At 41.6% G+C, this 27,734-nt stretch overlaps 1 protein-coding gene and 1 long non-coding RNA gene across 3 annotated transcripts in view; one reads left to right on the top strand and one right to left on the bottom strand.

The window, feature by feature from the left end:
• Positions 1–570: 570 nt before the first annotated feature.
• Positions 571–1,695, bottom strand: LOC145343791 (uncharacterized). Of its 2 annotated transcripts, none has more exons than XR_013886797.1 (3): positions 1,613–1,695; positions 848–1,508; positions 571–717 (listed from the first exon to the last, which is right to left on the bottom strand). It is a non-coding gene; the product is annotated as an uncharacterized LOC145343791 (long non-coding RNA). The 2 variants fall into 2 exon arrangements; XR_013886798.1 differs by having other exon boundaries at positions 1,608–1,686.
• Positions 1,696–1,803: 108 nt separating this feature from the next.
• Positions 1,804–27,734, top strand: part of LOC145343790 (uncharacterized) — a 38,204-nt gene continuing 12,273 nt past the window's right edge. Inside the window, exons 1-8 of the mRNA XM_080190125.1 lie at positions 1,804–1,974; positions 9,855–10,193; positions 14,593–14,925; positions 17,390–17,503; positions 20,186–20,611; positions 20,854–21,231; positions 21,450–21,758; positions 26,897–27,217. Of these exons, the coding sequence (XP_080046251.1) occupies positions 1,863–1,974; positions 9,855–10,193; positions 14,593–14,925; positions 17,390–17,503; positions 20,186–20,611; positions 20,854–21,231; positions 21,450–21,758; positions 26,897–27,217 (2,332 nt within the window). The 5' untranslated portion in view covers positions 1,804–1,862. The remainder of the gene's footprint in view (positions 1,975–9,854; positions 10,194–14,592; positions 14,926–17,389; positions 17,504–20,185; positions 20,612–20,853; positions 21,232–21,449; positions 21,759–26,896; positions 27,218–27,734) is intronic.

Below are 27,734 nucleotides of genomic sequence, written 5' to 3'. Positions count from 1 at the left end.
TCACTCAAAGGGTGGTGAATCTCTGGAATTCTCTGCCCGTTGAAGTGGTGGAGGCTGCCTCGCTAAATATTTTTAAGAAGCGGGTTGATGGGTTTTTGATAAGAGAAGGGATTAAGGGTTATGGGGAGAGGGCGGGAAAGTGGAACTGAGCCACGACAGATCAGCCATGATCTTATTGAATGGCGGGGCAGGCTCGAGGGGCCGGATGGCCTGCTCCTGCTCCTATTTCTTATGTTCTTATGTTCTTAGATCACTTTGGTTTTCTCTTCCTTATGACTCTTAGTCATTTTTGGAAAATTGCAGCCAATATTTCAAGTCCATATGACTGAATATTTCAGATTCTAACATCTGTGGTATTTTGCTTTTACATTTTCTATCAGATTGGCCACACATGCTCAAGACATGCTGTATCTCTTATCACCATTTAAAGCTTCCTTGAAGAGACTCCTTGTTTGACCAAGCTTGTGAGGATCTGAGCCTCCTTTTGTGGATCAGCATCAGGCTTTGTTTCAGAATACTCTTGTGAAGTGTCTTGGGACATATTATTAAGTTAACGTTAAGCTACATAAATAAAAAAAGTTTAAAAGTTTATTCATTAATGTCACAAGTGGGCTTACATTAACACTGCAATGTGAAAATCCCCCAGTTGCTATGCTCTGGCACCTGTTTGGGCACAGTAAGAAGTCTCACAACACCAGGTTTGGGTACACTGGCTACCTGACGAAGAGGGTAACCCCTCGAAAGCTTGTGAGAATATTATCAAATAAATAGGTTGGACTAAAACCTGGTGTTGTCAGACTTTTTACTGTGTTTACGCCAGTCCAACGCCGGCATACCCACATCATACCTGTTGGATACACAGAGAACTTAGCACAGCCAATGCATCTAACCAGCATGTCCTTCGGACTGTGGGAGGAAACCAGAGCACCTGGGAGAAACCCACGCAAACACAGAAATAACGTGCGGATCCACGGACAGTGACCCAAGCCGGCTATTGAACTGGGCTTAAAATTCATGACGTTGTTATAACATTGAACATTTTGTTGCAAATGACATTCCACGCTGGTCTAAAAACAGCTTGTTCTTCATGTGGCACAATTTTAGGATCATCAGTGAATGCTTTTGGAAGTAAACAGATTCCTCCATAGTCGCTGCGTTCACCCTTGTCACTTTTGATTTTTTAAAAAATTCATTCATTGGGTGTGGGCCAACTTTCATTGCCCATCCCTGAGGGCAGTTAAGATTCACTTTGCTGTGAATCAACGGAGCTGGTAAGGACAGGAGATTCCCTTCCCCTGTGGCTTTTTTACGGCAATTGTCTAATATTTATTGAATTCAAATTTCCTCATCTGTCATTGTTGGACTTGAACGAGGGGCTCCCCAGAAGATCGCCATGGAGTACAATACCACTATGCTACCGCCTCCTCATAATATCTCCTTCAGCGGCATGCAACAACACCCTTATCAACAACTCAAGGATTTCTGGTTCTTCTGGTAGCAAACAAATCCTGAAATGCGACAGAAATGAAATGGTCTTGGTTATGATTAACAGACAAGAAATAGAATTGATTCCATCATGGTAAATAAAAGTAGGTAAGAAGTCTCACAACACCAGGTAAAATCCAGTCGTTCAGGTCATTTGAGGCTCTGACCGCAGGGTTGTTGTGGAATATAGACAATGTTCTGGAGAATCTCAGTTCCTGAAACATCTTTTGTTGCACTGAATATTATTCATCCGTGAAACGCTGACAAGTTTATTGTGGCGGCAGGATTGAAATGTTCAAGCGGTATTGGACTGAAACCACGTGAACAGGAAAGGAACAAAATCGAAACTAAAATAGTTTTCTTCCTTATTTTGTGAAATGGCTGCCGCGATGTTGTTGGATAAAATCTATTTCCAGCGGAGGTTTGGCGCTGGTGGTCGCTTCTTTCTGTTTGGGGTTCTGCTTACTGTGTGGTTTGTCTCTCCGACAGGTAAAGGAACAATGCGGTGTGCAGCTTCTGTCCTGCAAATTATCTTGTTTAAAGAAAAGCCGACCCACAAAATGGAGGCTTAACAATTAAAGCAGAATGATAAACTCTTCACAGCAATTGACCATTTTAAATAACCTTAGAACGTATGTATGTGTGTATTTGTTAGAGTCAATTCTTGTCATTGACAGTAAATCTGCTTGTGTGGAAAAAATTTACCAAGTTAGATCTTGTCCAGCCCCACCCATTCTCTTCTTGTGGGGCCGTTGTTTAGTTTTAAACAAAATGAGTTCCGGTTATTTTTAAATCTGTTTTTAAGTCAAAAGTGACCGTGAATGCCGTCGTGGGAGTATTTGCTGAATCCTTCAGTGAGGAGAAAAGTCTGCCCCAGTCGGAGTTCCAGTCCCGTAAGGTGTCATGGCCACTAAAAGTTGTATTGGAGCCGCCGCCCAAGATAGCGAAGTAATTAGAATCAACAGGAAATGTTGTCCCAGTTGGTGTCCGTCTCAGTCTGTGAATGAATACTAAAACGAACTTGAAGCCCTCTCTCGAATGAAATGGATACTTAGTTAAATTGTGTTAGGTTCTGTGCTTCCCAGAGCTCCAAAATATATCACACCTTTTATAAACATAAGAACATAAGAAATAGGAGCAGGAGTAGGCCATATAACCCTTCGAGCCTGCCCCGCCGTTCAATAAGATCATGGCTGATCTGTCGTGGCTCAGTTCCACATTCCCACCCTCTCCCCATAACCCTTAATCCCCTCTCTTATCAAAAACCCATCAACCCGCGTCTTAAAAATATTTAGCGAGGCAGCTTCCACCACTTCAACAGGCAGAGAATTCGAGATTCACCACCCTTTGAGTGAAGAAGTTCCTCCTCAACTCCGTTCTAAACCGCCCCCCCCCTTTATCTTGAGGCTGTGCCCCCTAGTCCTACTATCCTTTCTGAGCAGGAAGAGTCTCTCCACCTGTATCCTATCCATCCCATTCATCATCTTATACGTCTCAATGAGATCTCCCCTCATTCTTCTAAACTCTAACGAGTACAAGCCTAGTTTATCCAGCCTCTCCTCATAGCTCAACCCCCTCAGCGCCGGTATCAGCCTAGTAAACCTCCTCTGCACTCCCTCCAAAACAAATTCTGTATCGTGTATAATTTCTCACATCACTCCATGAGAAGCAGAATATATATGTTATATAGTATATATGCAGCAATAATGAATTTTGTTATTATGGATTATACAGTAATTCCTTGCTTAATGGTGTAGGATGTTTCCTTGAAAAGTGCAAGAGAAAGAACTTCAGGTGAAGATTTTTCCCATTGCAACCAGTGTAAAAACTGCAGTCAGGTTCTGCAGGACTATTTTAGTTGAAAAAAAAATTATATCCTGTAAGCTGAAATACTATACAGTGCATTTCTAAATTCCTACATTTGCAAATAAAATAATTCTTGAAATTTAGAAGAAACAGACTAACTTCTACTTGCCTCACGTAGGATGACTACATCCCATAGGCCGCTCCCCCCAGACCCACCCTTCCTCGTACTTGCCTCGTCACTCTCCTGAACCTTTGCTGTAAATGAGGACTCAGGAGAGGGTTGGTGAGATGGAAGGAGAGGGCAAGATGGGCTCTGGATGTGAGAGTCAGGAAGGGAAGTGACAGGTGGGAGAGGATTGGACAAGAAGATGGTGAGTGGGAGTGTCTGGATGAGCGGAAGAGAGTCACAGTGATCAGGAGAGGTGCTCCAGTTTTCACATGCCACTTCCACCGATACAGGTTCATGCGACTGGCAAAAGAGAGGGCTTGGGCTGCCCAAGTGACCAGAGTGGGCGCATACTGGAATAAGAACATAAGAACATAAGAAATAGGAGCAGGAGTAGGCCATCTAGCCCTTCGAACCTGCCCCACTATTCAATAAGGTCATGGCTGATCTGAAGTGGATCAGTTCCACTTTCCCGCTTTTTCCCCATAACCCTTAATTCCCTTGTCTATCAAAAACCTATCTACCCGTGACTTAAATATATTTACCGAGGTAGCCTCCACCACTTCAACGGGCAGAGAGTTCCAGAGATTCACCACCCTTTGAGTGAAGAAGTTCCTCCTCAACTCTGATCTAAACTGCGTTCCCCACCCCCCCCACCCCCCCTTATCTTGAGGCTGTGCCCTTGAGTCCTGCTATCCTTTCTAAGCGGGAAGAATTTCTCTACTTCTACCCTATCCGTCCCTTTCATTATCTTATACGTCTCTATAAGATCCCCCTCGTCCTTCTAAACTCCAACGAGTACAGACCCAGTCTATTCAGTCTCTCTTCATAGTCCAACCCCCTCATCTCTGGTATCAGCCTAGTGAACCTCCTCTGCACCCCCTCCAAGGCCACTATATCCTTCCACAAGTGCGGCGACCAAAACTGCACTCAGTCCTCCAGCTGCGGCCTCACCAGTACCCTGTACTGTTGCAGCAAGACTTCCCTACTTTTATATTCTAACCCCCTCGCTATAAAGGCCAACATTCCTTTAGCCTTCTTGATCACCTGCTGCACCTGCAGACTGGGTTTTTGCTACTCATGCACAAGGACACCCAGGTCCCTCTGCACCTAGCATGCTGCAGCTTTTCGCCTTTTAAATAATAATCCCTCCCACTATTATTTCTGCCAATGTGGATAACCTCACACTTGTCAACATTATATTCCATCTGCCAGGTCCTCGTCCACTCGCTCAGCCTATCCAGATCCCTCTGCAGACTTTCCACACCCTCCCACGCAATTTGCTTTTCCACTCATCTTCGTGTCAACAGCAAATTTCGCCATCCTACACTCAGCCCCCTCCTCCAGATCGTCTATATAAATGGTAAATAGCTGAGGCCCCAGCACCGATCCCTGCGGCACTCCACTAGTCACCAACTGCCAATCAGAATAGCACCCATTGATACCAACTCTCTGCTTCCTATTAGACAGCCAATCCTCTATCCACGCTAACACCTTACCCCCAACTCCGTGCACCCTAATCTTCTGTAGCAACCGTTTAAGAGGCACTTTATCAAACGCCTTTTGGAAATCTAAAAACACCACATCCACCGGTTCCCCTCTGTCTACTGCACTGGTCACATCCTCATAGAAATCCAATAAGTTTGTCAAACACGACTTCCCCTTAATGAATCCATGCTGAGTCTGCTCTATCAAACCATTCTTTTCTAGGTGCCTCGCTATTTCTTCTTTGATGACGGATTCAAGCATTTTTCCAACTACAGATGTTAAACTAACTGGCCTATAATTCCCTGCCTTTTGTTTGCTACCTTTTTTAAACAGCAGCGTAACATTAGCCTTTTTCCAATCTTCTGGCACTTCCCTGGAATCCAGCGAATTTTGGTAAATAATTACTAAGGCGTCCACTATCACCTCTGCCATTTCTTTCAGAACCCTGGGATTCATTCCATCCAGTCCTGGGGACTTGTCCACCATCAGTCCCATTAGTCTATCCAGCACTATCTCTCTAGTGACAGTAATCGCATTCAAGCCCTCAACTCCTACCATCCTTCTATCTTTAATATCCGGCAAACTATTTGCGTCCTCCTCCATGAAGACCGAGACAAAAAACTTATTTAAAGCCTCAGCCATTTCCTCATCTCCCACCGCTAAATCCCCCCTCTCATCCTCTAAGGGTCCAACATTCACTCAAGCCAGCCTCCTCCTCTTTATATATTTGTAAAAACTTTTACTGCCCTTTTTTATATTTAGTGCTAGTTTAGCTTCATAGTCTATCTTTCTTTCCTTCCTTTATCACCTTCTTAGTCATTCTTTGTTGATTTTTAAATTTTTCCTAATCTTCTAATCGCCCACTACTTTTAGCCACTCTGAACGCATCAGCTTTTAATTTGATACTCTCCTTTATTTCCTTAGATAACCACGGCTGGTTATCCCTTCTGCTACATTCCTTCTTTACCATCGGAATATATTTCTGCAGAGTACCAAAAAAGATCTTCTTAAAAATCCTCCACTGTTCCTCAGCCGTCCTACCAACCAATCTGCGCCCCCAATCTACATTCGCCAATTCCGCTCTCATCCTATCATACTCCCCTCTGTTCAAATAGAGGACAGTTTCAGGACCCTACTTTCTCATCCTCCATCTGCATCAAAAATTCAACCATACTATGATCACTTGTCCCAAGAGGATCCCTCACAAGAAGATCCCTAATTCTACCTGCCTCGTTACACAACACCAGATCTAAGATAGCTCGCTCCCTCCCCGTTACATACTGTTCAAGGAAACTATCCTGACAGCATTCCAAGAACTCTTACTCGAGCCCACTGCGTCCGACTTGGGTCATCCAATCAATATGCAGATTAAAATCCCCCATAATTATCGCCGTTCCTTTTCTGCGCACCTCACTGATTTGCTTGTTTATAGCCCGCCCCACCTCTAAGTTATTATTTGGGGGTCTATAGACCACACCCACCAGCGTCTTCCTCCCCTTACTATTCCTCTTCTGAATGTGGAGGAGCGGCTGGATGTCACCAGGACTGCCGCCTGGTGTGAATCATTCAATGTCCAGCTCACGGCCAAATCCCTCCAGAGCCTTAAAAATATGGTGCTCAGTCCTGACTGCACTACTTGTGCTCTGGCATGTGAAGCACTTGTCTGAATTGACCCGTTTTTGGACAGAATTTCTTAATTGGCCTGACCCAAAACTGCCCTTGGGGCCATTGTCCCATTGTCAAAACCATCTTTCAGAGGGGTTTATTGGATGGGTTGTTGCTGCACAACCTCCACTTTTGTGACCTCAAACTTTTGTGTTTTTTTCCGGATGGAAGAAGGTGGAAGAGAGATTGTCTGGGATGCATGGGTTCCTTAATTATGCCGGCTGCTTTGCCAAGGCAGCGGGAAGTGTAGATAGAGTCAATGGATAGGAGGTTAGTTTGTGTGATGGATTGGGCTGCAATCACGATCTTTTGTAGTTTCTTGCAGTCTTGAGCAGAGCAGGAACCATACAAAGCTGTGATACAACCAGAAAGAATGCTTTCTATGGTGCATCTGTAAACATTGGTGAGACTTGTAGCTGACATGCCAAATTTCCCCATTCTTCTGAGAAAGTAAAGGCATCGGTGTGCTTTCTTAACTATAGTTTTGGCATGGGGAGGACCAGGACAGGTTGCTGGTGATCTGGACACCTAAAAACTCAAAGCTCGATGGCCTATCAGCCACCATATGATCTGATTTGGGGATGCTTGCTGATAATTGCACAATGTTCAGCGCCATTTGCAATGCCTCAGATTCTGCAGTAGTCCATACCCATGTGCAGCAAACATGGATGGCAGCTTGGGATGATATATGGCAAGTAACATTCAATACAATGGCCATCTCCAACAAGACAGAGTCCCCTGAACATTCAATGGTATTACCATCTCTGAATTCCCCCACTATTGGCATGCTGGGGTTTGCCATTGACCAGAAACTGAACTAGTCATATAAATATTGTAACTTCAAGAGGAAGTCAGAGACTGGGAATTCTCTGGTTGGTAACTTTTGCGTTAGATGTAGGAACAGATGTAGGCCATTTAGTCCATTGATTCTGTTCCACCATTGAATGAGATCGTGACTGATCTGATGTAATAATCCTCAACTCCACTTCCCCACCTTAACTCTAAAACCCTCAATTCCCATATCGGGGAAAGATCTGTCTATCTCGATCTTCAATATTCTTTATTATCCAGTCCCTACAGCTCTCTGTGGTAAGTAAGTCCACAGATTCACTACCCTCCTGAGAGAAAAAAATCATCCTCACCGTTGTCTTAAATGGGTAACCCCTTATTCTGAGAGTATGCCTTCTGGTCCTAGACTCTCCCAAAGGGGAAACAACCCTCAACCCCCCCTGAGAATCCCACATGTCTCAATAAGGTCACCTCATTCTTCCAAATTCCAATGAGTACAGGCCCAAACTACTCAACCACTTCTCATTAGAAAATCTCTGTGTAGCTAAGATGGACCTAACAAACTTTCTCCGGACTGCCTTCAATGCCAGCATATCTTTCCTTACATGAAGAACCAAAACTGTTTTTAGTATTCCAGGAATTTCCTGCCCATAGAGCTGTGTCATTGTGTATACTCAAGGCTGAGTTAGGGTTTTCATTGATGAGGGAGTCAAGAGTTGTGAGGCCAGGCAGGCAAGTGGAGTTGAGGCATGGCTTTCCAAACTGGAAGGGTTACGAGTTGTGATTCTGGAGTTGCAAGCTCTTCAGAGGTAATGTCTGTTGTGGAGCTTTTAACTGAATGTCAATAGCTCTGAAGTCCTTTAAATCCCCACTTCTTTGATGGTGGGCATGATCTAAATGGTTGATGCTTGAGGCCTGATCACTTCTCCAAAGAGTAACTGGAAAGGTAAATTTTGCAAGATATGTGAAAATGGAAAGGACTACTGCAACCCCCCCCCATTCCATTTTCTTCAGCTGACACTGAGGGGGTCATGACAATTTTGAACCCCCAAAACGTGAAGCAGTTTGGGAATCTTTGAGTTAAGGCCACTATCAGATCAGCCATGATCTTACTGAATGGTGGCTGAGGCTTATTGGGAGATTGGGCTAGTCCTATCCCTATTTCTTGTGGACCCACAGCCTGTCCTTCAAGTACAAGGTACAAGTCAGGAGTGTGATGGAATACACTTCACTTCTGGACGAGTAGGACTGCAAAACTCAAAAAGCTCAAAACTATTCAGGACAAAGCAATCAGCAACTCATCTACTGACTTTGTACACATACTCTCCTCCACCAGGTGTACACAGTAGCAGAATGCGTACCATTTGCAGCTTACAGTGCAGCAACTTGCCAAGCTTCCTTGCACAGCACCTTTCCAGTGTATAACCATTACCAGCTAAAGAACAAGGACAGTAAATACAGGGCAATAGCACCATTTGCAAATTCCCTCCAACTCGCATACTATCCTAACTTGGATCCTGGAACAACTTCTCTCACAACATTGTGTGTGTACGTACACCAGACAGACCATAACAGTTCAAGAAAGTGACTCACCACCACTTTCTTGGGGGAAATTATGTATAGGCAGCTACTGTTAGAACATAAGAAGATAAGAAGTAGGAGCAGGAGTAGGCCATCTAGCCCTTCGAGCCTGCCCCCCCATTCAATAAGATCATGGCTGATCTGAAAGTGGTTCAGTTCCACTTACCTGCCTGCTCCCCCTATCCCTTAATTCCCTTATTGATCAGAAATCTATCTACCTGTGACTTAAACATATTCAACGAGGTAGCCTCCACCGCTTCAGTGGGCAGAGAATTCCAGAGATTCACTACCCTCTGAGAGAAGAAGTTCCTCCTCAACTCTGTTCTAAACAGACTCCCCCTTATTTTGAGGCTGTGTCCTCTAGTTCTTGTTTCCTTTCTAAGTGGAAAGAATCTCTCTGCCTCTACCTTATCTAGCCCCTTCATTATATTATATGCCTCTATAAGATCATCCCTCAGCCTTCTAAACTCCAACGAGTACAGGCCCGATCTACTCAATCTCTTCATAAGCTAACCCCCTCATCTCCAGTGTCAACCTGGTGAACCTTCTCTGTATTCCCTCCAAGGCCAATATATCCTTTCGCAAATAAGGGGACCAAAATTGGACACAGTACTCTAGTTGCAGCCTCACCAGTACCTTGTACTGGTGACAATGTTGTCTTTGCCAGGGTTTCCACATCCCATTAAAGTATTTTTTAAAAATCACATTAGGGAATCGTAGATATGATTTGTGTATAATTGCTTCATTGCAGTGTTTTGAAGATGCGTATCTGAAGTGCTACTGTTCCACTTTCAATAGTACATTTTGAATCTCTTCTATTTCTGGCTTTGACAATTGAATAATTGTACTAATGTTTAATGCTCTGTTTATTTAGAAACTTTGGAAGTGACAATATTTGCAAACCCAAAGAGTGTCTTAGTGAATGAAGATATTTCCCTGGAATGTAAGTTTTCTGGCTATGATGCAGCAGGCTTCAACCTAAAAAATGTAGGTATCCGATGGCTTGGGCCCAACGGTCAGGATATCTATGTCTTTAATGGAGGAACCATTACTGCAAAAAGAACTGGAGCAAAAATGTCAGAAAACGCATTAGAGAAAGGAGATGCTTCACTTCATCTTCCGAAGATACAGCTTACTGAAGAAGGGGAGTACACTTGTGTTGTGTTTGTCACACCTGATAAGGTAGAAAAGAAATCAAGATTGGAAGTCTCAGGTAAGACCCTCTGTAATGCTATCTCTGGTGTTAGAGAATTGCTAAGCTAGAGCTGTAAAATAAGCAGGCTGCAATTGGATTCAGTGGCTCCTTGGGTTGATACATTACTTTTCCATCTGTGGAGCCTGAGGACATGATCTTATTGCCTCGCCACAACGATCAACTGCCGCAGCGAGCCAGTAAGGTTGTGTGCGGGATGAAAAATCCAGTTCGTGCTGCCAATTTAAATATTAATAATCATTAACAAGTCCCGCACAGCATTGTCCTGGCTCGCCAACATTTAACCTGCTCACCTGTTGGTCCTCACGCCAGCAACAATCACGGGTGGTCTTCACCAGCAGAGACCAGGTGCTATGGCCTCGTGGTGGTGGGGGGGGAAATCATGAGGCCATCAGAGTCCCCAAGTAATTGGGGCCATGACTCGGCATGGCCCGATGGGCACTCTGGCATTGCCCACCAGGTGCAGTACCAAGGGGGTGGAGCCTGATTTGGGGTGGAGTCTGAGTGGGGGTGAGTAATATGGCAACCTGGGTCTTGATGCAGCCCACACTGATGGAATGATGTTCTAATCCATCTCCTAGTAGTGTGTGTGTGTGTGTGTGTGTGTGTGTGTGTGTGTGTGTGTGTGTGTGTGTGTGTGTGTGTGTGTGTGTGTGTGGAATTAATATGAAGAGTCTTATTTTTGGGGTGGAATTGGCAATTTCATCTCTTAGATCAGCAAAATAAGCAGTGTGGGAAACTGGAAACTTAGAATGGTGCAGTCGGGATACTTAAGGTTAAGGCTGAGGTTGAAAGTTGGGATCGACTAGAAGAACTTTATTTGGTAACATCACAAATTATAATATTTGTTTGTTGACATTGGATTAAAGCAATTGGAATATCTCCCCAATTGTAAATGAGCACAAAAATGCCCAAAAGCTTTATCAAGCAGAGTGCTGTGACAACCTAAACTGCTCAGAACAGTGAAATAATAAGCAGCGCAAGAAATGCTCACACAGCTACAAAGGAACTGCAACCTAAGACAATGAGAATACTGCTTATATTGAATAAACAAAGTGGGGGAAAATGGCAAGTTAGGAACACAATTCCAAGAGTATTACTATAAAACATAATTTTTAAAAGTTGCACAAAAAAATTGATATTGTTATGATGGATTGAGCATGGCAAAAAGACACAGTGGTTTGCGCTGTTGCCTCACAGTGTCAGGGACCCGGCCTCAAGGAAATTTCTGTGTGGAGTTTGCACGTACTCCCTGAGACTGCGTGTATTTCCTCTGATTGTTCCAGTTTCCTCCCACATTCCAAAGATGTGCACCTTAAGTTGATTGGTCATGTTCACTTACCCTTTACTGTCAGGGAGATTAGCAGAATAAATAGGTGGGGTACAGGGATAGGACCTGGGTATTGTTGTCGGGTCAAGCTCGATGGGCCGAATGACTTCTTACTGCACTGTAGGGATTCTGAGAAATCTGGAAATCTTTATCACCATTCTCTCTCACTCTATGTGCATTATTTCTATTACTCTGAAAAATCTGCGTCCACTGAAGGCCAATTTCTGCAGCAATTCTTTGCAAATTCTATTCATGGAGATATTGTCTATTTCCTGTTTGCCCAGAATTTATAAAGTTTCAATATGGAAAACTGCAAGGATCAATGTTGGGGCCTTAGCTATTTACAATCTGTGTTAATAGCTTAGACAAAGAGATGGTGAAAAATGTATGTAGGGTTGTTGATTTTAACGAGCTAGATGAGAATGCATGCTTTTTAAAAGGCATGAAATTTATGTTTACTTGTATAGCTAACACAAAAGCTCAGCATGCAGGTACAGTAGACAGTTAGGAAAGCAAGTGGTTAGTTCCCCTTTATTGCATGGAGATTGGAGTACAAGAATAGAGTCGTCTTAAAGTTGTGTTGTATTTTTGTTTATTTACTGGTGTCACAAGAACACTGCAAAGAAGTTACTGTGAAAATCTCCTAGTCACCACATGCCAGTGTCTGTTTGGGTACACTGAGGGAGAATTTAGTCTGGCCAATGTACCAAAACCAGCACATCTTTTGGATTGTGGAAGGAAACCTGTGCAGACACGGGGAGAACGTGCAGAGTCCACACAGTCACCCAAGCCGGGAATCAAACCCGGGTCCCTGTTGCTGTGAGACTGCAATGTTAACCACTGTGCCTCTGTGTGGAATACTGCAAGCAGTTTCGGTCTCCATACTTGAGGAAGGATATACTTCCACTGGAGGTGAAAAGGTTAATCACACGAGTTTAAAAATCCCACAAGCTGCTATGAGAAAATCCAGAGATCTTTACAAAAGTCACAGTAAATAGTAAAGACAATTCGCACCACTTTAACCTGTGTTTAACCTCTCTCCACTCACATTATTTGTATCCATAAAGAATTAATTACCTGTTAAGACTCGTATTCCAACCATTATCTTGTAATTGAGTTTGTGTCTATATATGCCGTGTTTGTGAACTGAACTCTTCACTCCCCTGATGAAGAGGCAAAGCTCCAAAAGCTCGTGCTACCAAATAAACCTGTTGGACTTTAACTTGGTGTTGTGAGACTACTTATGCACTTACCCCAGGCCAGTGCCGGCAACTCCACTTTATAAAAGTCAACACAGATAATCGGCAAAGCCTTTATTAAATGGGACATCTGGAGATGGGAGGAGGGAATATTTCTTCAGACAAACTGGGACATCAATGATAATTTGTAACAATGATGAATTAGGTTAGTTAACATGATTAAGTCTTCATGCTGATTGGATATTATTTTTAAGCAGGCATGTAAAGATTGTGATTGCTTTTAATATCTGCATCTTATGTATGATGTAACCTTAATAAAGCTGTGAATAGATAGAACCCCATACCTTGATAGTATAGTTGCTTGTCCTGAATTCTGTGCTCTGGGTAGATACAGATTGTGACCTGTGATTTTACAGGGTCCTTGCTGTAATTTAAAATTAAAACAGCTGTTTCAGAGAACTCTGTGACTCTTTGAAGGGATCAAAGTTGTGAACAATTTAAAGGCTGAACATCAAAGCCCATGACAGCAAGGGTTCACTTGATTGTTTCCTGTGATGAGAGGGTTTCCTATGATGTGAGACTGAATACACTCTGGAAATACAAGAACTCAAGAGGTGATGTTATTGAAACATTCAAGATTATGAAGGGACTCAGCAGCATTTTTTTTCCCCCTGGCTGGGGGTACAGTCTTGGGGCAAGAGGGTGCCCCAAGGACTGAGATGAGGAGAGATTTCTTCATTCAAAGGGTTTCAGATTTTTGGAAGTCTCATTCCCAAAGGGTTGTGATGCTCCATTACTGATTATGTTTAAAGCTGAGATACGCAGTTTTGGTGTGTCAGGGAACTCAAGGATATGACGAGTGGGTAGGATGGTTAAGTTGAAGTGGAGGATCAGCTATGATCATTTTAGATGGCAAAGAGGCCATATGGTCTCCTCCTACTCCTCTTATGGTATATCTCAAAAGAACGCGTTGTGCTACAGGTAGTTCTAAATTGGTTTATGGAATCTATGGTTCCTAAATTATAAATTGTTTAATTAACCCCTTTGTGACCTTGGCCTTCCATATCTCTGTAATCTCCTGCAGGCTTTGCAAAGCCCATACAGAATGCATTTTCTTTTGGCTGCAACCTCCTTCATTCCAGCATTCCTTCGTAACCCAAGTCCTTTCGTTTTGGTATTTCCTACCAATGCATCTTATGTGTTAGTTCAGGCTCATTTGGTAGCACTTGTATCTTTCAGTCAGTTGCTTGTAGTTTCGTCTCCCACTCCAGAACTTGAATCAAACAATTAAAAGCTGATGCTGCATTGTGCATCACTGAGAGAGTTCCATACTGTCAGAGGTGTGGTGTCTCTAAGATACTGAACGAAGGCCCTGTCGATCTCTCGGAGACAGTGATGTGTCATCTTTTAAATCCACCTGAGAAGAATGGAAGAGTTACCTTTAGGAAAACCAATGTTCTGGTCATTCCCACATTGTTTGTGGGAGATGTTTGTGTGCAAATTGGCTGCCATGATTCCTACATTACAATAGTTGCACTTCAAAAGTACTTCGTTGATTGTAAGAATGATCTTTGGTTTTGGAGATAATTTATAAACCGCATGTATTTTTTCTTCCACTTTCTTTCTTTTGGAGGTTAGGTAAAGATATTTTATCCCTCTTTTCCCATTCTTCCCCATCCTTGTTAGTGATGGATGAATCTAGAATGTTTCCATCCAAATTTGAGATTAATTTACTCTGGGTATAATTGTATACCATCTTGTAGAAACCTGTATGAGTGGAAGAGCTGAAGTGTTTTTGGTACATGGTTGTATGGAATAACTTAGATCTGCGTTTAGCCTATCTGACCTATTATATTTATCTTTAATGCAGTTCGGCCAGTGGTCAGTTTATCCACAGAAGACATCAACATTCTGATTGGATCTGAGGGGACCTTGAGTTGTGATGTTACGGGATTTTATCCTGAGCAGCATGTGCTCATCTGGCAAAAAATTCCAAACAAAGGCTCTAAGGAACCAAAGGAACTGAAAGAAAATATCTGCACTAGTGCCACCATTCGCAATAATAATGGAACCTACAATGTTGCCAGCAGAATAACAATAGTACCAGAATTGGATGATAATGGAGATGTGTACAGGTGTTTTGTGACTCACCGATCAGCTGATCCTGATGGCGTTTCACGAGAAAGTACACTCACAGTGATAGGTATGTTCCGTTCTTTGCTAAAGATTTTTCAGTGTGTTTTTATTAAAGCTTACAAACATTTAAGCCTATTTATTACCATTGGATTTCTACTTTAATTTGCATCTGACTTAAAACAGGAATTCATCCTTTATTATTCCACAATTAAATGATTGTATGCAATAATTATTCAAATTAACCAGACAAAATTTAGCAATGATATGTGTTTAAAAGTTGTTTAATTGTACCACATGCTGGAGTTGTGTGCACATTGCTTTTAAAGTCAGTTTTATTAAACTGCTGTCACCATTAGTCAAACAGGCTTATCTTTAAATAAGTGAAACCTGCTTGTGCCCAGGTATAGTGTTTAAGTCAGTTTGAGAATGTTGGAAATTAAGAGAACAATGAATACCATGAGATCCCATTTAATGGTTGCATTCCTGAAAATTTTGACTGTGAAACAACCTTGATTTCTATGGGAACTCAATGTTAAAGCTGGAGTTTAGTTTTCTTAGGCGCAATGTGTCTGAAGGAACGCATGTAAAAGCTTTCCCATACATGTACACTGCTGTGCATTCCTATCTGGAATAACTTGAAAAATAAAATAAATCATTGAACCTAGTAGAAATATTGTATGAATTCAGATTAGATAACTATAAATCAACCAAACAAACCCTGAGTAACATAGCTTCTGTGTCTCACCCACAGAAACTCAGCTCAATTTTTTGCTTGCTTTCCTTTTACACACTGTCTCTGTCTCCTTTCCCACTCTGTCTGTCTCTTTCTTTTCCTAATCCCTGTCTCGATTTACTATCCTGTCTAATCCCCATCCTGCCCCAATTTAGAGGCGTGCCCTGACTGACTCCCAGTTTGAGGCTGCAGCTGAGCCCATTGCCTCGACTTCTTCCTGATCACCTACAGAGGCAGAGTCCTGTCCTGGGCCATGGATTGCATTGGATGGGGAAGGAGGTGGATTTAGCTGGCGTCTCCCTTGCTGTCTCCTTCTCCACACCTTTTCCCTAGACACCCCCTCCCCACTCATACACATACACTTGCACCCTCAAAGTTTTCTTGCACATCACCATCTAATTAGTACTCAGAAACTTCCCACACTAAGCCAACATGCCACTGCTCTGAGTAGCACTGATTGTCCTGGCTAAGACTCTGTGTATTAGGCTCCCTGGCCTTGCAGTAGCCTTAGCCTCTGCTGAAGGTAGTGGCACGGCCTGTATCAGACTGTGGTAAGGGTGGGGACTGCCAAAGTGCAAATGATGTAAATGTGAAAATGGTGACACCGTGGAAAAAGCAGGGCCAAAATATCAAGGTTTCCCTAACAGATATTAAACCAGATGGGTTTTTCCAACAATCAGTTTATGGTCATTTTTAGAATTTTAATTTCTGTTGTTTTATTGAGTTTTTATATTCTACCATCTGCCATGATGGGATTTGAACCCAGTTCCCCAGAGCATTACTCTGGCTCTCAGAATTACTAGTCCATCCTCCCTGAAGAGTTTTGTTGCGGAATTTGCCACGCCACTAGCTAAGCTATTCCAGTATAATAAAAAATTTTAGCACAGATGTCAATGTGATAAATTGCCTGTCCACAAAAAAATGGATAAATTCAAGCCAATCAATTACTGCCCCATCAATCTACTCTCAAAAATCAGCAAAGAAATGGAAAGCATCACTATGAAGTGGCACTTACTCCGCAACAACCTGCTCTCTGATGTTCAATTTGGGTTTCACCATGGGCAGTCAGCTCCCGAATGTATTACAGCCTTGGTCATGAATAACAGAACTGAAATTGAGAGGGAAGGTGTGAGTGACAGTCCTTGATATCATGGCAACATTTGCCCAAGTGCGCCACTAAGGAGTTCTGGAAACCTGAAGTCAGTGGGAATCAAGGAGTGCAGGGAAGCTTTCCATGGGTCAGAGTGCAACCTGCAAACAGCGTTTCCCACTCTACTTTTATGAGGGCAGTTGCCTCAGTAAATCCTAGATGACCTGCATGAAAGGTGCCACATTTGGGATCAACATTTCCAGATTGGGAAGAAAGAAGCTTCGTCACTGTGCAAGTTCAGGCTGAAGTTGACCATAGTTCCTTATTTGCCTGCCCAGTCTTTGGTTAAAACTGTCTTTGAAAAATCTTTACTCTAATTTCCATTATTCTTGTTTTCACCACACCAATATGCATGCAAATGAACTGACCTATGAAATATAGAGCAAATACCTCTCTGGGTCATCAGTAATTGCAGCTTATTTTCATTGGTGCAAAAGGAGTGTGATTCACTGCATTTTTGGGTTATTTAGAGAATTTGTTAACAGCACAAATCTGTAATTTCAGATTCCTTAAAGACTTTCATATATTTAAATATCTTAAATTATGATTTTTTAAAATGGAGTAATCTGAGAACACATTTGGTGCAAGTGACAGTTTATTGTGGCAATTTTAGTCTAAATGCTTCTGTATTTCTTTTTCAACTTTCAGAGCCTGAGGAATATTCACCAGTGTCAGCAATTGTTGGAAGTGTAATTGCTACACTGATAATATGTGGACTATTGTTTCTCGCTGCAGCTTTCTACTGGTGCAGATTGAGAAGAGGTAATGTATATACTGGTGAAACCTTTTTATTGTGCAGTAATTTTGTATTTGTGTGGACATTGTTCTTGTCATTCTTTTGGCCTTGTATGTTTGTGTACCCAGCACGTTGTTCAGCACAGAGTTAGGAAAAGCAACCTGGAGTTAACATTTAGCTCTGGACAATCTGGCTGCAAATTACATGCCAGTGTTTCTATGGAAATGAATTTTTGTATTGTCAAATGTAAAGCGCCATCATTAACCAGTGCAATTTTGGTTTAAGAAATATTCTTTCATGTTCTTAAGCACAGTAATTTAGAATCACCACTAACAGGATGCTGCGATCAAGTCAAAAAGGCATTCTCCCCATCACAGAAATGAATACTGTGGTATATGAATTTTGGTGCCAGTGCAATCTTTGGTATATACAGAGACTATCAGATTGTATCAAACAGCTGTTCCCTTCCGTTGTTCGCAACAGGCATGGTGCAGACTGCAATCAACTACTATGTGCTTGCAAAACTCAAAACAATGTCAACATTAAATGTAATTCCACAATTGGACATTTGCTAAATAAACCTCAATGTTCTAAGGATTATGCTGACAAGCAATTTTGGATGTACTGAAGGATATATATTAATTCACAGGGCCCTGTTCTTTGCGAACAGACACACGCATTGGGATTGTTTCAACTAAAAATAATGTGACAGCAATTCACTAGTTCATTCTTCAGGATAATGCCTTGACCAGAGTCATGTTGTCTGGTTTGAATTGGCAGTCACCATTAACTGATGCATTCTCCATGGTAATGTCTCTACCGATCAAGAGTCCGCTTGCCAACCAATCAGCATTTCATCTGATTTGTGGTTCGCTTTACATTTGGTATTCTTGCAAATTATCCAAATTATGAGTGCAAGATGAAAGTGTACTTCTTTTTCAGCAATGTTGAAATTCAGTACTGCCAAATGACTAACTTAGAATCAAGAAATGGTACAACAGAAGTGGATTGGCTCATTGGATCCATTCTGGGTCTCTGCAGGAGATAGTTCCACTCCCTGCTCTTGCCCCTCAAGCCAATTCAGTACGATCATGACTGGCCTGATTGTGGCTTTAACTCTCTTTTCCTGCCTGACCCTGGGAGCTGCACTGAAAAGCCTCCCTCCTGTTCATCACTAATCTCTGACTCCTATCACCTTAGCCAATTTCATATCCACTGTGCCACTATCCAGTTCATTCCATAGGTTTCAACTCTGCTAACAAGTCTATTAAGTGACACTTACATAAATGTATCAATCTCTTACAACATTCCCTTTATAAATCCTCTCCGTTATCGATACAAAATAAGTTAAACATAATTTGCCTTTAACAATTCTATGTTGATTTTCTAAATTAATCCACATTTATCCCAACAGATTTTGTCTAGAAACATTATTTCTAAAAGCTTCCTTTATCACTCTGGTTGAATTGTCTGGACTGCAATTGCAGGATTTATCTCTTCACCTTTTATTGAAGAAGGACATAGTTTTTTATTTATTAGTGTCACAAGCAGGCTTACATTAATGAAGTTACTGTGAAAATCCCCTAGTCACCACACTCCAGCGCCAGTTCGGGTACACTGAGGGAGAATTTAGCAGGGGAGGAAACCAGAGACCCAGAGGACACACATGCAGACATGGGGAGAACATACAAACTTCACACAGGCAATGACTCAAGCTAGGAATTGAACCTGGATGCCTGACGCTGTGAGGCAGCAGTGCTACCCCTGTGCCACCCAGCATTTGCAATTCCTCTGTTCTCTCGCGCCACTCTCATATTTCTGGATGTAATGATGAAACTCTGCTGCAAATTTCAAAAAAATGTGCATTTTTAATGTGCCCTGCAAGTGGCATCATTTTAAATATTTGAAAATTACTTATAAAAGATCCAGAATTGTTTGCTCATTTTATTAGTGTACAGTAAACCATTTCAAGAAAAATAGTATTCAAAACTTATAAAAATTTGACTATTGGTGTTTCTGTGCCAAAAAAGGCTGATTGGAAAAGAAGGTTGGAAATAGAAACATTAAAATGTTGGAAACTCTCAGCAGATCTGGCTGATTTGGAGGCATCACTAACCTGAGGCACTGATTGTCTCTCTCTACAGATGCTGTAAGACCTTTCTTGAAGCCGTACAGGGCTTGGGTAAAGTGATTGACTTGACCTTGGGCCATGGCCAATTGTGTTGATGGGGCCAGCTTTAGCACATAACTTTCTAAACTAGCTCAAAAAGGTCACAGAAATTTGATTTGTGCCGATTGCAGTTTGCACTGCTTTGGTTGCCTGTAATAAATCTTCAGAGGCAAAAGTCCCTTCACCAAAATCCCTTTATTTATAAGTCTGACAACAGCATACAGAGTGCTTTCAGTTAGCAGTCTATACTAGGAGTCCCAGAGGAACTGACGCTCCTGGTTAAATACAAAGCAAGAGGCTCCCTGATTAGCTCATCAGTTCTAACAGGCCAACCTCAATTGCCTGATTAAAGTCATTACATTGTCTTTGGCTGAAATGACTTGGGGAATAAAGCAGCACAACCTAGTTGAAACCTCTGTCCTGTGTAGCTACACAAAGTATAATGTCTTCTATATATACTCAGTCAGTAACCTAGCAAGAAAATAAACAAATCAAAAAATGAGTGTTTAAACTGTTAACTTTTATTTTGTTTTATTAGTTCATCCAGAAATTACTGTGAACACACCTTCCATCATTTGCCACTCAGAAGAAGCTACCATCAGTTACCAAATTCTGAAGTTCAGGCCTTGTGAAATTACAATTCGTTTATGCATGAAGAGGAGGGGGGATCAAAGGGAAAAAGAGATTTTTGAATGGCACACCCCGGAGAAGAAAACCAGTTTACCGTCCAGAGATACAACCAATGAAGTGCAGCTTCTTATCAATGGCAACGAAGGAGACACATCCTTTCGGCCATTGCAGCCAGCATTTTCTGATAACGGAGGTGGAACCTTCAAAGTACAGGGCGATATCAAAATGTATCCTGATGTATTCAAAGATGATGGGGCTGAATTAATTTTCCTCGTTCAGCATAAAACCTCTGCACAACCTGCTATGAAATCTGTAACACTGGATGTTAGAGGAGGTAAATCATGAACATTATTATCAATGCTCTTTGAATCCAGTCTGGATTTATTTTGTTAACCTGTGTCTTTGAATATATGAAGTGACATGTGCTTAATAGTAATAAAGCAGTTCTGCCATCTGTAGTCTCCAAATTATGGAGAAATCCACCTGTGAAATAGTATTTTCTCACTCTTACTAATGCTGAAAATTATTTTGGATTAAATTGTTGACTGTTTTCTGTTTTGTTTTTTGTTCCCAAAGTTCCACCAAAAGTTTCAAACATTGTTGCGCCGCTTCAAACTCATCATAATGAACCTGTGGCCTTGACTTGTTCAATCAATGGCTTTAAACCAAGACCATTAACAATAATATGGCAACAAATGAGGATGACTGAGTTGAAAGAAATTGTTCGTTTGGATCAGAACAACAGGACAATTTTTGCTTCTGACCATGGGATGATGCAGAAGTATAAACATCAAATAAGTGAGATTGAGTATGAAGATAAATCATTTGGCATCACCAGTATCCTAATTATTATGCCAGATATACTTCAAGACCAGGACACAAAGTATATCTGTGAGGTAGAACATGAATGCACTAAGAGTGTGGAGAAGAAAGAAATAACGTTACATGTTACTGGTATGTAATGTTTTCAACATTTTTAATGAGTGAAGAGTCCTGAGCATGATATTTCTCCAACTGAGGTTATTGTGTAACTTTTTGGCCCCATTCTGAATTTTCAAAGGATTAAAGTATCTGGCCATTGGCTGAGATAGGATAGAATCTAGACCCCAATATCTCTAATCTGTCTCTGTTTAAAATCTACAGTAAGTTTGTTTTTCCTGTTTCTTATTCAGCCCCTCCAAAACTGGACAAGATAACATGTGAAGAAAAAAGAATTGCAGGAGAGCCCATAACTTTATACTGTCGAATACATTCTTTCTACCCCAAGAACATCAGAGTTACTTGGCTCAAAAGTGGTGTAACAATGACAGAAGGATCTGAAGAAAGTGAGCCAACTCAGGGAAGAGATGGACTCTATTACTTGACAAGTAGTGTGAAGACTGTACTGACCAGGGCTGATGTTGAGAAGCAGTACACGTGCCGAGTAGAACATGAAAGCCTAGTAGTGTCATCGGAAGTTAACTGGGTGCTTGATCAACTGGGTAAGCAACCATTACCACAAACAAAAATAAATATGCTTACTGGATGAAAATCAAGTCAAATGAGAAAGTGACTCATGGTTATACTTTTATCGCATTTTCTTTATCATGAATCACAGCCAAAACAAATCGCACATTATGTAACAAGGAAATTATATGACAAAAAGCTAAATTTTACTTTTAGACAGTAGATGTCACATTGATTTTCACACAAACCACCCCCCGCCCCCCAAACCCAACATATAGCTACACAGTTCCATAAAACATTGTCCTTTATTAGTGCAGGGAGTCCTATCTGACAACAGCTTTCACCTTCATGTTTCATGAACATCAGCGCCAACACATATTTCTATGAACCCTCTTCCCCCTCCAGTCACGACGGTCTGATGGTGTAGCTTTCCAGACCTCAGAGTTCTTTTTCAACTGGTAAAATTAGAACACTTTGCAGTTTTGCCACTTCTGGGAACACATTCAGTCTTTAAGCATCTCCAAGCTCTTCACACAGTTTTCCAGGTTTTGTATACTCATCACCAGTTTGCACAGTACCTCAGAAGAGTTCCCATCTTCTATTTTTCTGCCAAACAGGCAAAAGTGATCTTCTCTGTGGAAGAAATCACTTGTATTTCACCTTTCTGTATTTGTACTTTTTCTGCATCCATGCACCAAGTATCTTCACCCCCCAACTCATCTGCTTGTGGCACTCCTTTGAACCTAACTGCCAGCCACACAACTTCTTTGTTAACTTCCTTTCTATTTGTACTGTTTCCAGGTCAAGGGTTGCCAGGTCACATGGACCTGCATTTCTTATTATTTAAAGGAAATTTCAGTAACTTCTTTTACAATTGATACAGATGTTTAAAACTCTTCAAAATATTTACAGATTCCACATAATTTTCAAGGAATTACATTTTTTTTGTGTTCTGCTTCTGTGTTAAAGGCTTTTTTGAAAAATAGTAGAGCATCTGACAGGTATTATTTTAAAGGGCTCTTTCTCATTTAGGGATTTATATTGTTTGTGTAGCAGGTTTCTGTGAGCTGATAACATAATAGCCTGGGGAAAATCTGGTGCAGGAAATGCAGTTATATATCTCCTTAGCTTTTAACAAATTTAAGATTTTTCACTTGTTCACGGGACGTGGGTGTCACTGAACAAGGTCAACAAAAAACCCATCCCTAATGGTCCTTCAGAAGGTGGTGAGCCACCTTCTTTAACAACTGCAGTTTGTACTAGGTAGGTACTCCCAGAGTGCTGTTGGCAGAAATTCCAGTAATCAAAAGGCAATGTATTTCCAAGTCAGGATGGGAGTGTCATTGGAGAGGAAATTGTGTGACATATTCACCTCTACTTTTCTATTACCAGGTTACTTATTGAGTGAGCCTTGGTACATAGCCACAGTGCCTCCAACAGGAAGTACACATTACTGTCACTGTGTGCTGGTGGTGGAGAGCTAATATTTGAGGAGGTAAATAGGGTATCAAATAAACAGACTTCTTTTGTTGTGGATGGTGTTTGAACTCATTGAAATTTGTTGGAGCTGCACTTATCCAGACAGATGGAGATTATTTCATTATTAGCCCATCTTGTGCCTTGTAGTTGGTGCAAAGTTTTCAGGGAGACAGTAATGAACTTCTCGTGGCTAACGTGGTTAGCCATGAGGGTGGCATGGTAACACAGTGGTTAGCACTGCTGCTTCACAGCTCCAGGGACCTAGGTTCAATTCCTGGTTCTGTTCACTGTCTGTGTGGAGTTTGCACACTCCCCTCATGAGTGCATGGGTTTCCTCCAGGTGCTCTGGTTTCCTCCCGCAGTCCAAAGATGTGATTGGCCATGCTAAAAATTGCCCCTTAGTGTCCTGAGATGCGTAGGTTAGAGGTATTAGTGGGTAAAATATGTGGGGGTAGGGCCTGGGTGGGATTGTGGTCGGTGCAGACTCGATGGGCCAAATGGCCTCTTTCTGCATTGTAGGGTTTCTATAATTCTGTGAACCCAGTTAAATTTCTGGTCAGTGGTGATCCAAAGATGTTGATCACAGGTGAAGTTTGGCAATTATGATGCCCTTGAATATCAGTGGAGGTGGTGTCAAAGGTTGATGGTTAGGCTGTCTTTGTTGGAGATGTTTATTGCCTGGCATATGTGAGGTCTGAATGTAACTTTGTTTATCAACCCATGTCTAAATGTTGTTCATGTCCTGCTGCATATGAGCATTGAATGGGGTCTGACATTATAGTAGTTATCACATCCTGGCTCAGGAAATATCCGGGAATAGTGATAGACAATTCTGACACATTCATTGAGAGGTATTAATCTGAGTAGAACTAGATAAGCCCATTACTTGAAAGTCGACTCAGCAGCTCATTCAATTTGGTACTAGTTCCCAGACGTTAATCAGAAGGATTTGCAGTCTTGACTGGGATGGTTGCATCAAGTGGTGAAATCAACAGTGTGGTGTTTGATGGAGAGATAAATTCGTTCTGGCAAATTTAATGTCTGAGAGAAAGAACACAAAAGAAACAAAATAAAAGTTTTATATAACATTACGTTTAAACATATTACTTTCCTAAAATTTGCAAAAAGTATAAAGTACTAAACAGAATTCTGCACACTTAGTTCACTCCTGTCTCTGCTCGTCTGCTGAAATCCTCATTCATGCCTTTTGTTAACTCAAGCGTTGACTATTACATTGCACTCTACCCTCTATAAAATTGAGTTATACAGAACTCTGCTGCAAGTACTTCAGGATGTTTCATTTTAAAAACACTATATATGTGGAAGTTATTAATGTTCCATGCTGGAGGTAATGATAGGCAGTAATCAACACATTGTTAATTGAGCTTTTAAATTAAAGATAATGCCATGTCTTTCTTAAGATAAACTCTGTAATTTTTTGTGGTGCATTCAAGGCAACCCAAACTATTTGTGACACGTTTAGTTCAGTATCTACTGTATAAAAACAGCGATGTTATTCCTTTCGATGCATTCAAATGGTGAGCCAGAGACCTAGCTGCTATTTTCACAAATGTGATGGCAACTCAGACAGCAATAAGAACATAAGAAATAGGAGCAGGAGTAGGCCATCTAGCCCTTCGAGCCTGCCCCACCATTCAATAAGATCATGGCTGATCTGAAGTGGATCAGTTCCACTTTCCCGCTTTCTCCCCATAACCCTTAATTCCCTTGTCTATCAAAAACCTATCTACCTGTGACTTAAATATATTTAGTGAGGTAGCCTCCACCAGTTCAATGGGCAGAGAATTCCAGAGATTCGCCACCCTTTGAGTGAAGAAGTTCCTCCTCAACTCTGTTCTAAACTGCCCCCCCTCCCCCTTATCTTGAGGCTGTGCCCTCTAGTCCTGCTATCCTTTCTAAGCAGGAAGAATCTCTACCTCTACCCTATCCATCCCTTTCATTATCTTATATGTCTCTATAGGATTTCTCCTCATCCTTCTAAACTCCAACTAGTACAGACTCAGTCAATTTAGTCTCTCTTCGTAGTCCAACCCCCTCATCTCCAGTATCAGCCTAGTAAACCCCCTCTCTGCATTCCCTCCAAGGCCAAAATATCCTTGCGCAAGTGCAGCGACCAAAACTGCACACAGTACTCCAGCTGCAGCCTCACCAGTACCCTGTACAGTTGCAGCAAGAGCTCCCTACTTTTATATTCTAACCCCTTCGCTATGAAGGCCAACATTCCATTTGCCTTCTTGATCACCTGCTGCACCTGCAGACTGGGTTTTTGCGACTCATGCACAAAGACCCCCAGGTCCCTCTGCACTGTAGTGTGTTGCAGCTTTTCACCTTTTAAATAATAATCCCTCCTACTATTATTTCTGCCAAAGTGGATAACCTCACACTTGCCAACATTATATTCCATCTACCAGGTCCTCGCCCACTCGCTCAGCCTATCCAGATCCCTCTGCAGACTTTCCACACCCTCCATGCAATACCTAACTCTTATCTAAGTCTGTAAATACTAGATTGTTAATGAATTTCTTTTGAAGTGTAATCTTTGGTTTTCTGGGCAAACAGGACAATTTGTGCAAAGCAGTGTCTCACAAACAGCGATGTGATGGACAACCAGTTCATCTGTTTCTTTTTTGCTGAGTGTGTTAGAATGTGAAATGTTGGTCAGAATTCCTTGCTCTAGGGAATAAGTTCAATGAGATCTTTGCCAGAAGAGGTGGATCTTTTTCTTTCTGCAATGCAATGACCTAACTTTCTGTGAATTATTCCCTCAAGCTCTGGAATGGCACTTACCACCAACTAAACCCTCTTCAAAGGCGAGAGGTGAACCAAGCTGAGCGGTGTTGCAAAGCATGTTTGCAGCCCCATGTTAACTCATAGGCAGAAGGCATCATCTGATTTCAGCCTGAGCAGTTGAAAAGTAAAACATGAAGAATGGCTTCCTCTGTGTTGTAGCCTGTCATATCCACGCCAAATTCTGCTAGAGCAACCTGCTCTAGTCACTCCCCACCATTTCCCTGCATCCTCCAATGTTTTGAGCTTCAGATAATTATCCAGTTCACTTTTGAAAGCCATAATCAAATCTGCCTCCACCCACTCTCAGGCGGCACGTGATATTAAACATCTTCATCACATTCCTTCTTAATCTTCTCTGCTGTAAGCAGAATGATTGCAGTTTTTCTAGTCTGTCCACATCCTTCAATCCTTTGTTATAGTAAATCTCTGCAGCAACCTTAAACATCCTTTCCAACACGGGGTGTCTGGGGTTGAAGACCACACTCCAACTGGGGTTTAAACTAGTGATAAGATTGCAGATTCGATCCCTGAGTTAACTGAGGCATTGGTGGAGCTCAATGATCTGCCTAGGCCCCCATGAACTAGATGAATTATCACTAATTACTGACACTGGGTTGGAAAGATTGAGTGTTTTATCTGGTGAATGAAAGATTAGGGTTGAATAGCCTCTGAGCATTCATTGTTCAATCTCAGAAATGACAAGTAATAATGTCCAGCAGTGCCGGAGCAACTGTGGTCTGGGACGCTGTGAGGGAGTAAAAACCAAAGCAGAGAAAAATGATATTTTGTTCAAGACGTCAATGTTTGAAAGTTTATCAAAGTGCACTAGAGTATTGATTCAGTTATGCAATCCCACTAACACTGTTTATTTTACATATGTCAGTGTCCAAGCCAAAGATAACAGAGGTTACAGCAGATCCTGTTCTCCCAGAAGTGGGAAAACCTGTAACACTTTCCTGCAAAGCATTCAACTTCTTCCCAGAAGACAATAAAATACTCTGGTTCAAAGGGTTTGAAAAAACTGAAGATGGAGTTCAAACGGATGAAGTTCAGTTGGATAAAGCAACTGGTTTATACTCTCGATGGTCCAAAAGGACATTTATTCCAACTTATTTGGACCACGGAAAAGAGTTCAAAATGCAAATCCTTCACTCTGAAACTTCAAACAGACCTATCTCATCCAGCCATTTTCTGAAAATAATGGGTAAGCAAGATCCCAGAAACCTCATAGTACCAATTATAGAATATTGAAAAGAGGTATGTTCCAAATTCATGAACGTGACATGTTTTAATAGAGGCTGTTTAACAGCCATTATAATCACTGCAGAAACTGTTACCCTTGAAAGAGAAATCTGAACACGTTCTAACCAGTAGAACTATGCCACAAAATTTCACTTTCTAAAAAAAAACCAGCTTTATTGTATCAAAGAAATTAAAGCGAGTACGATTAACTACATATATTATGCACTCTGGTTTACATCTTTTTCCCAAAGAATTCCCTTATAAGACACATCAATCTTAAAGTTATTTACTTCTGTATGGACCCCATAAATGTGCCACAATCTTGGGAGTATTCTCAGAAGGAAAAATACTTAAAATCTGATGGGGGTAAAACCTGTGATGAGGCTAGGGACAAGGCTAGCCCGATGCACTAGGGGTGGGCTAATGCCTGTGATCATGGTTCGCTTGAGTAAAGGATCAGAATAGCCAATGAGTTTAAA

The sequence above is a fragment of the Carcharhinus amblyrhynchos genome, chromosome 6 (assembly GCF_965287045.1).
Source record: "Carcharhinus amblyrhynchos chromosome 6, sCarAmb.v2.hapA, whole genome shotgun sequence".
Taxonomy (NCBI): Eukaryota; Metazoa; Chordata; class Chondrichthyes; order Carcharhiniformes; family Carcharhinidae; genus Carcharhinus; species Carcharhinus amblyrhynchos.
This window is presented reverse-complemented; position numbering and strand designations above follow the sequence as displayed.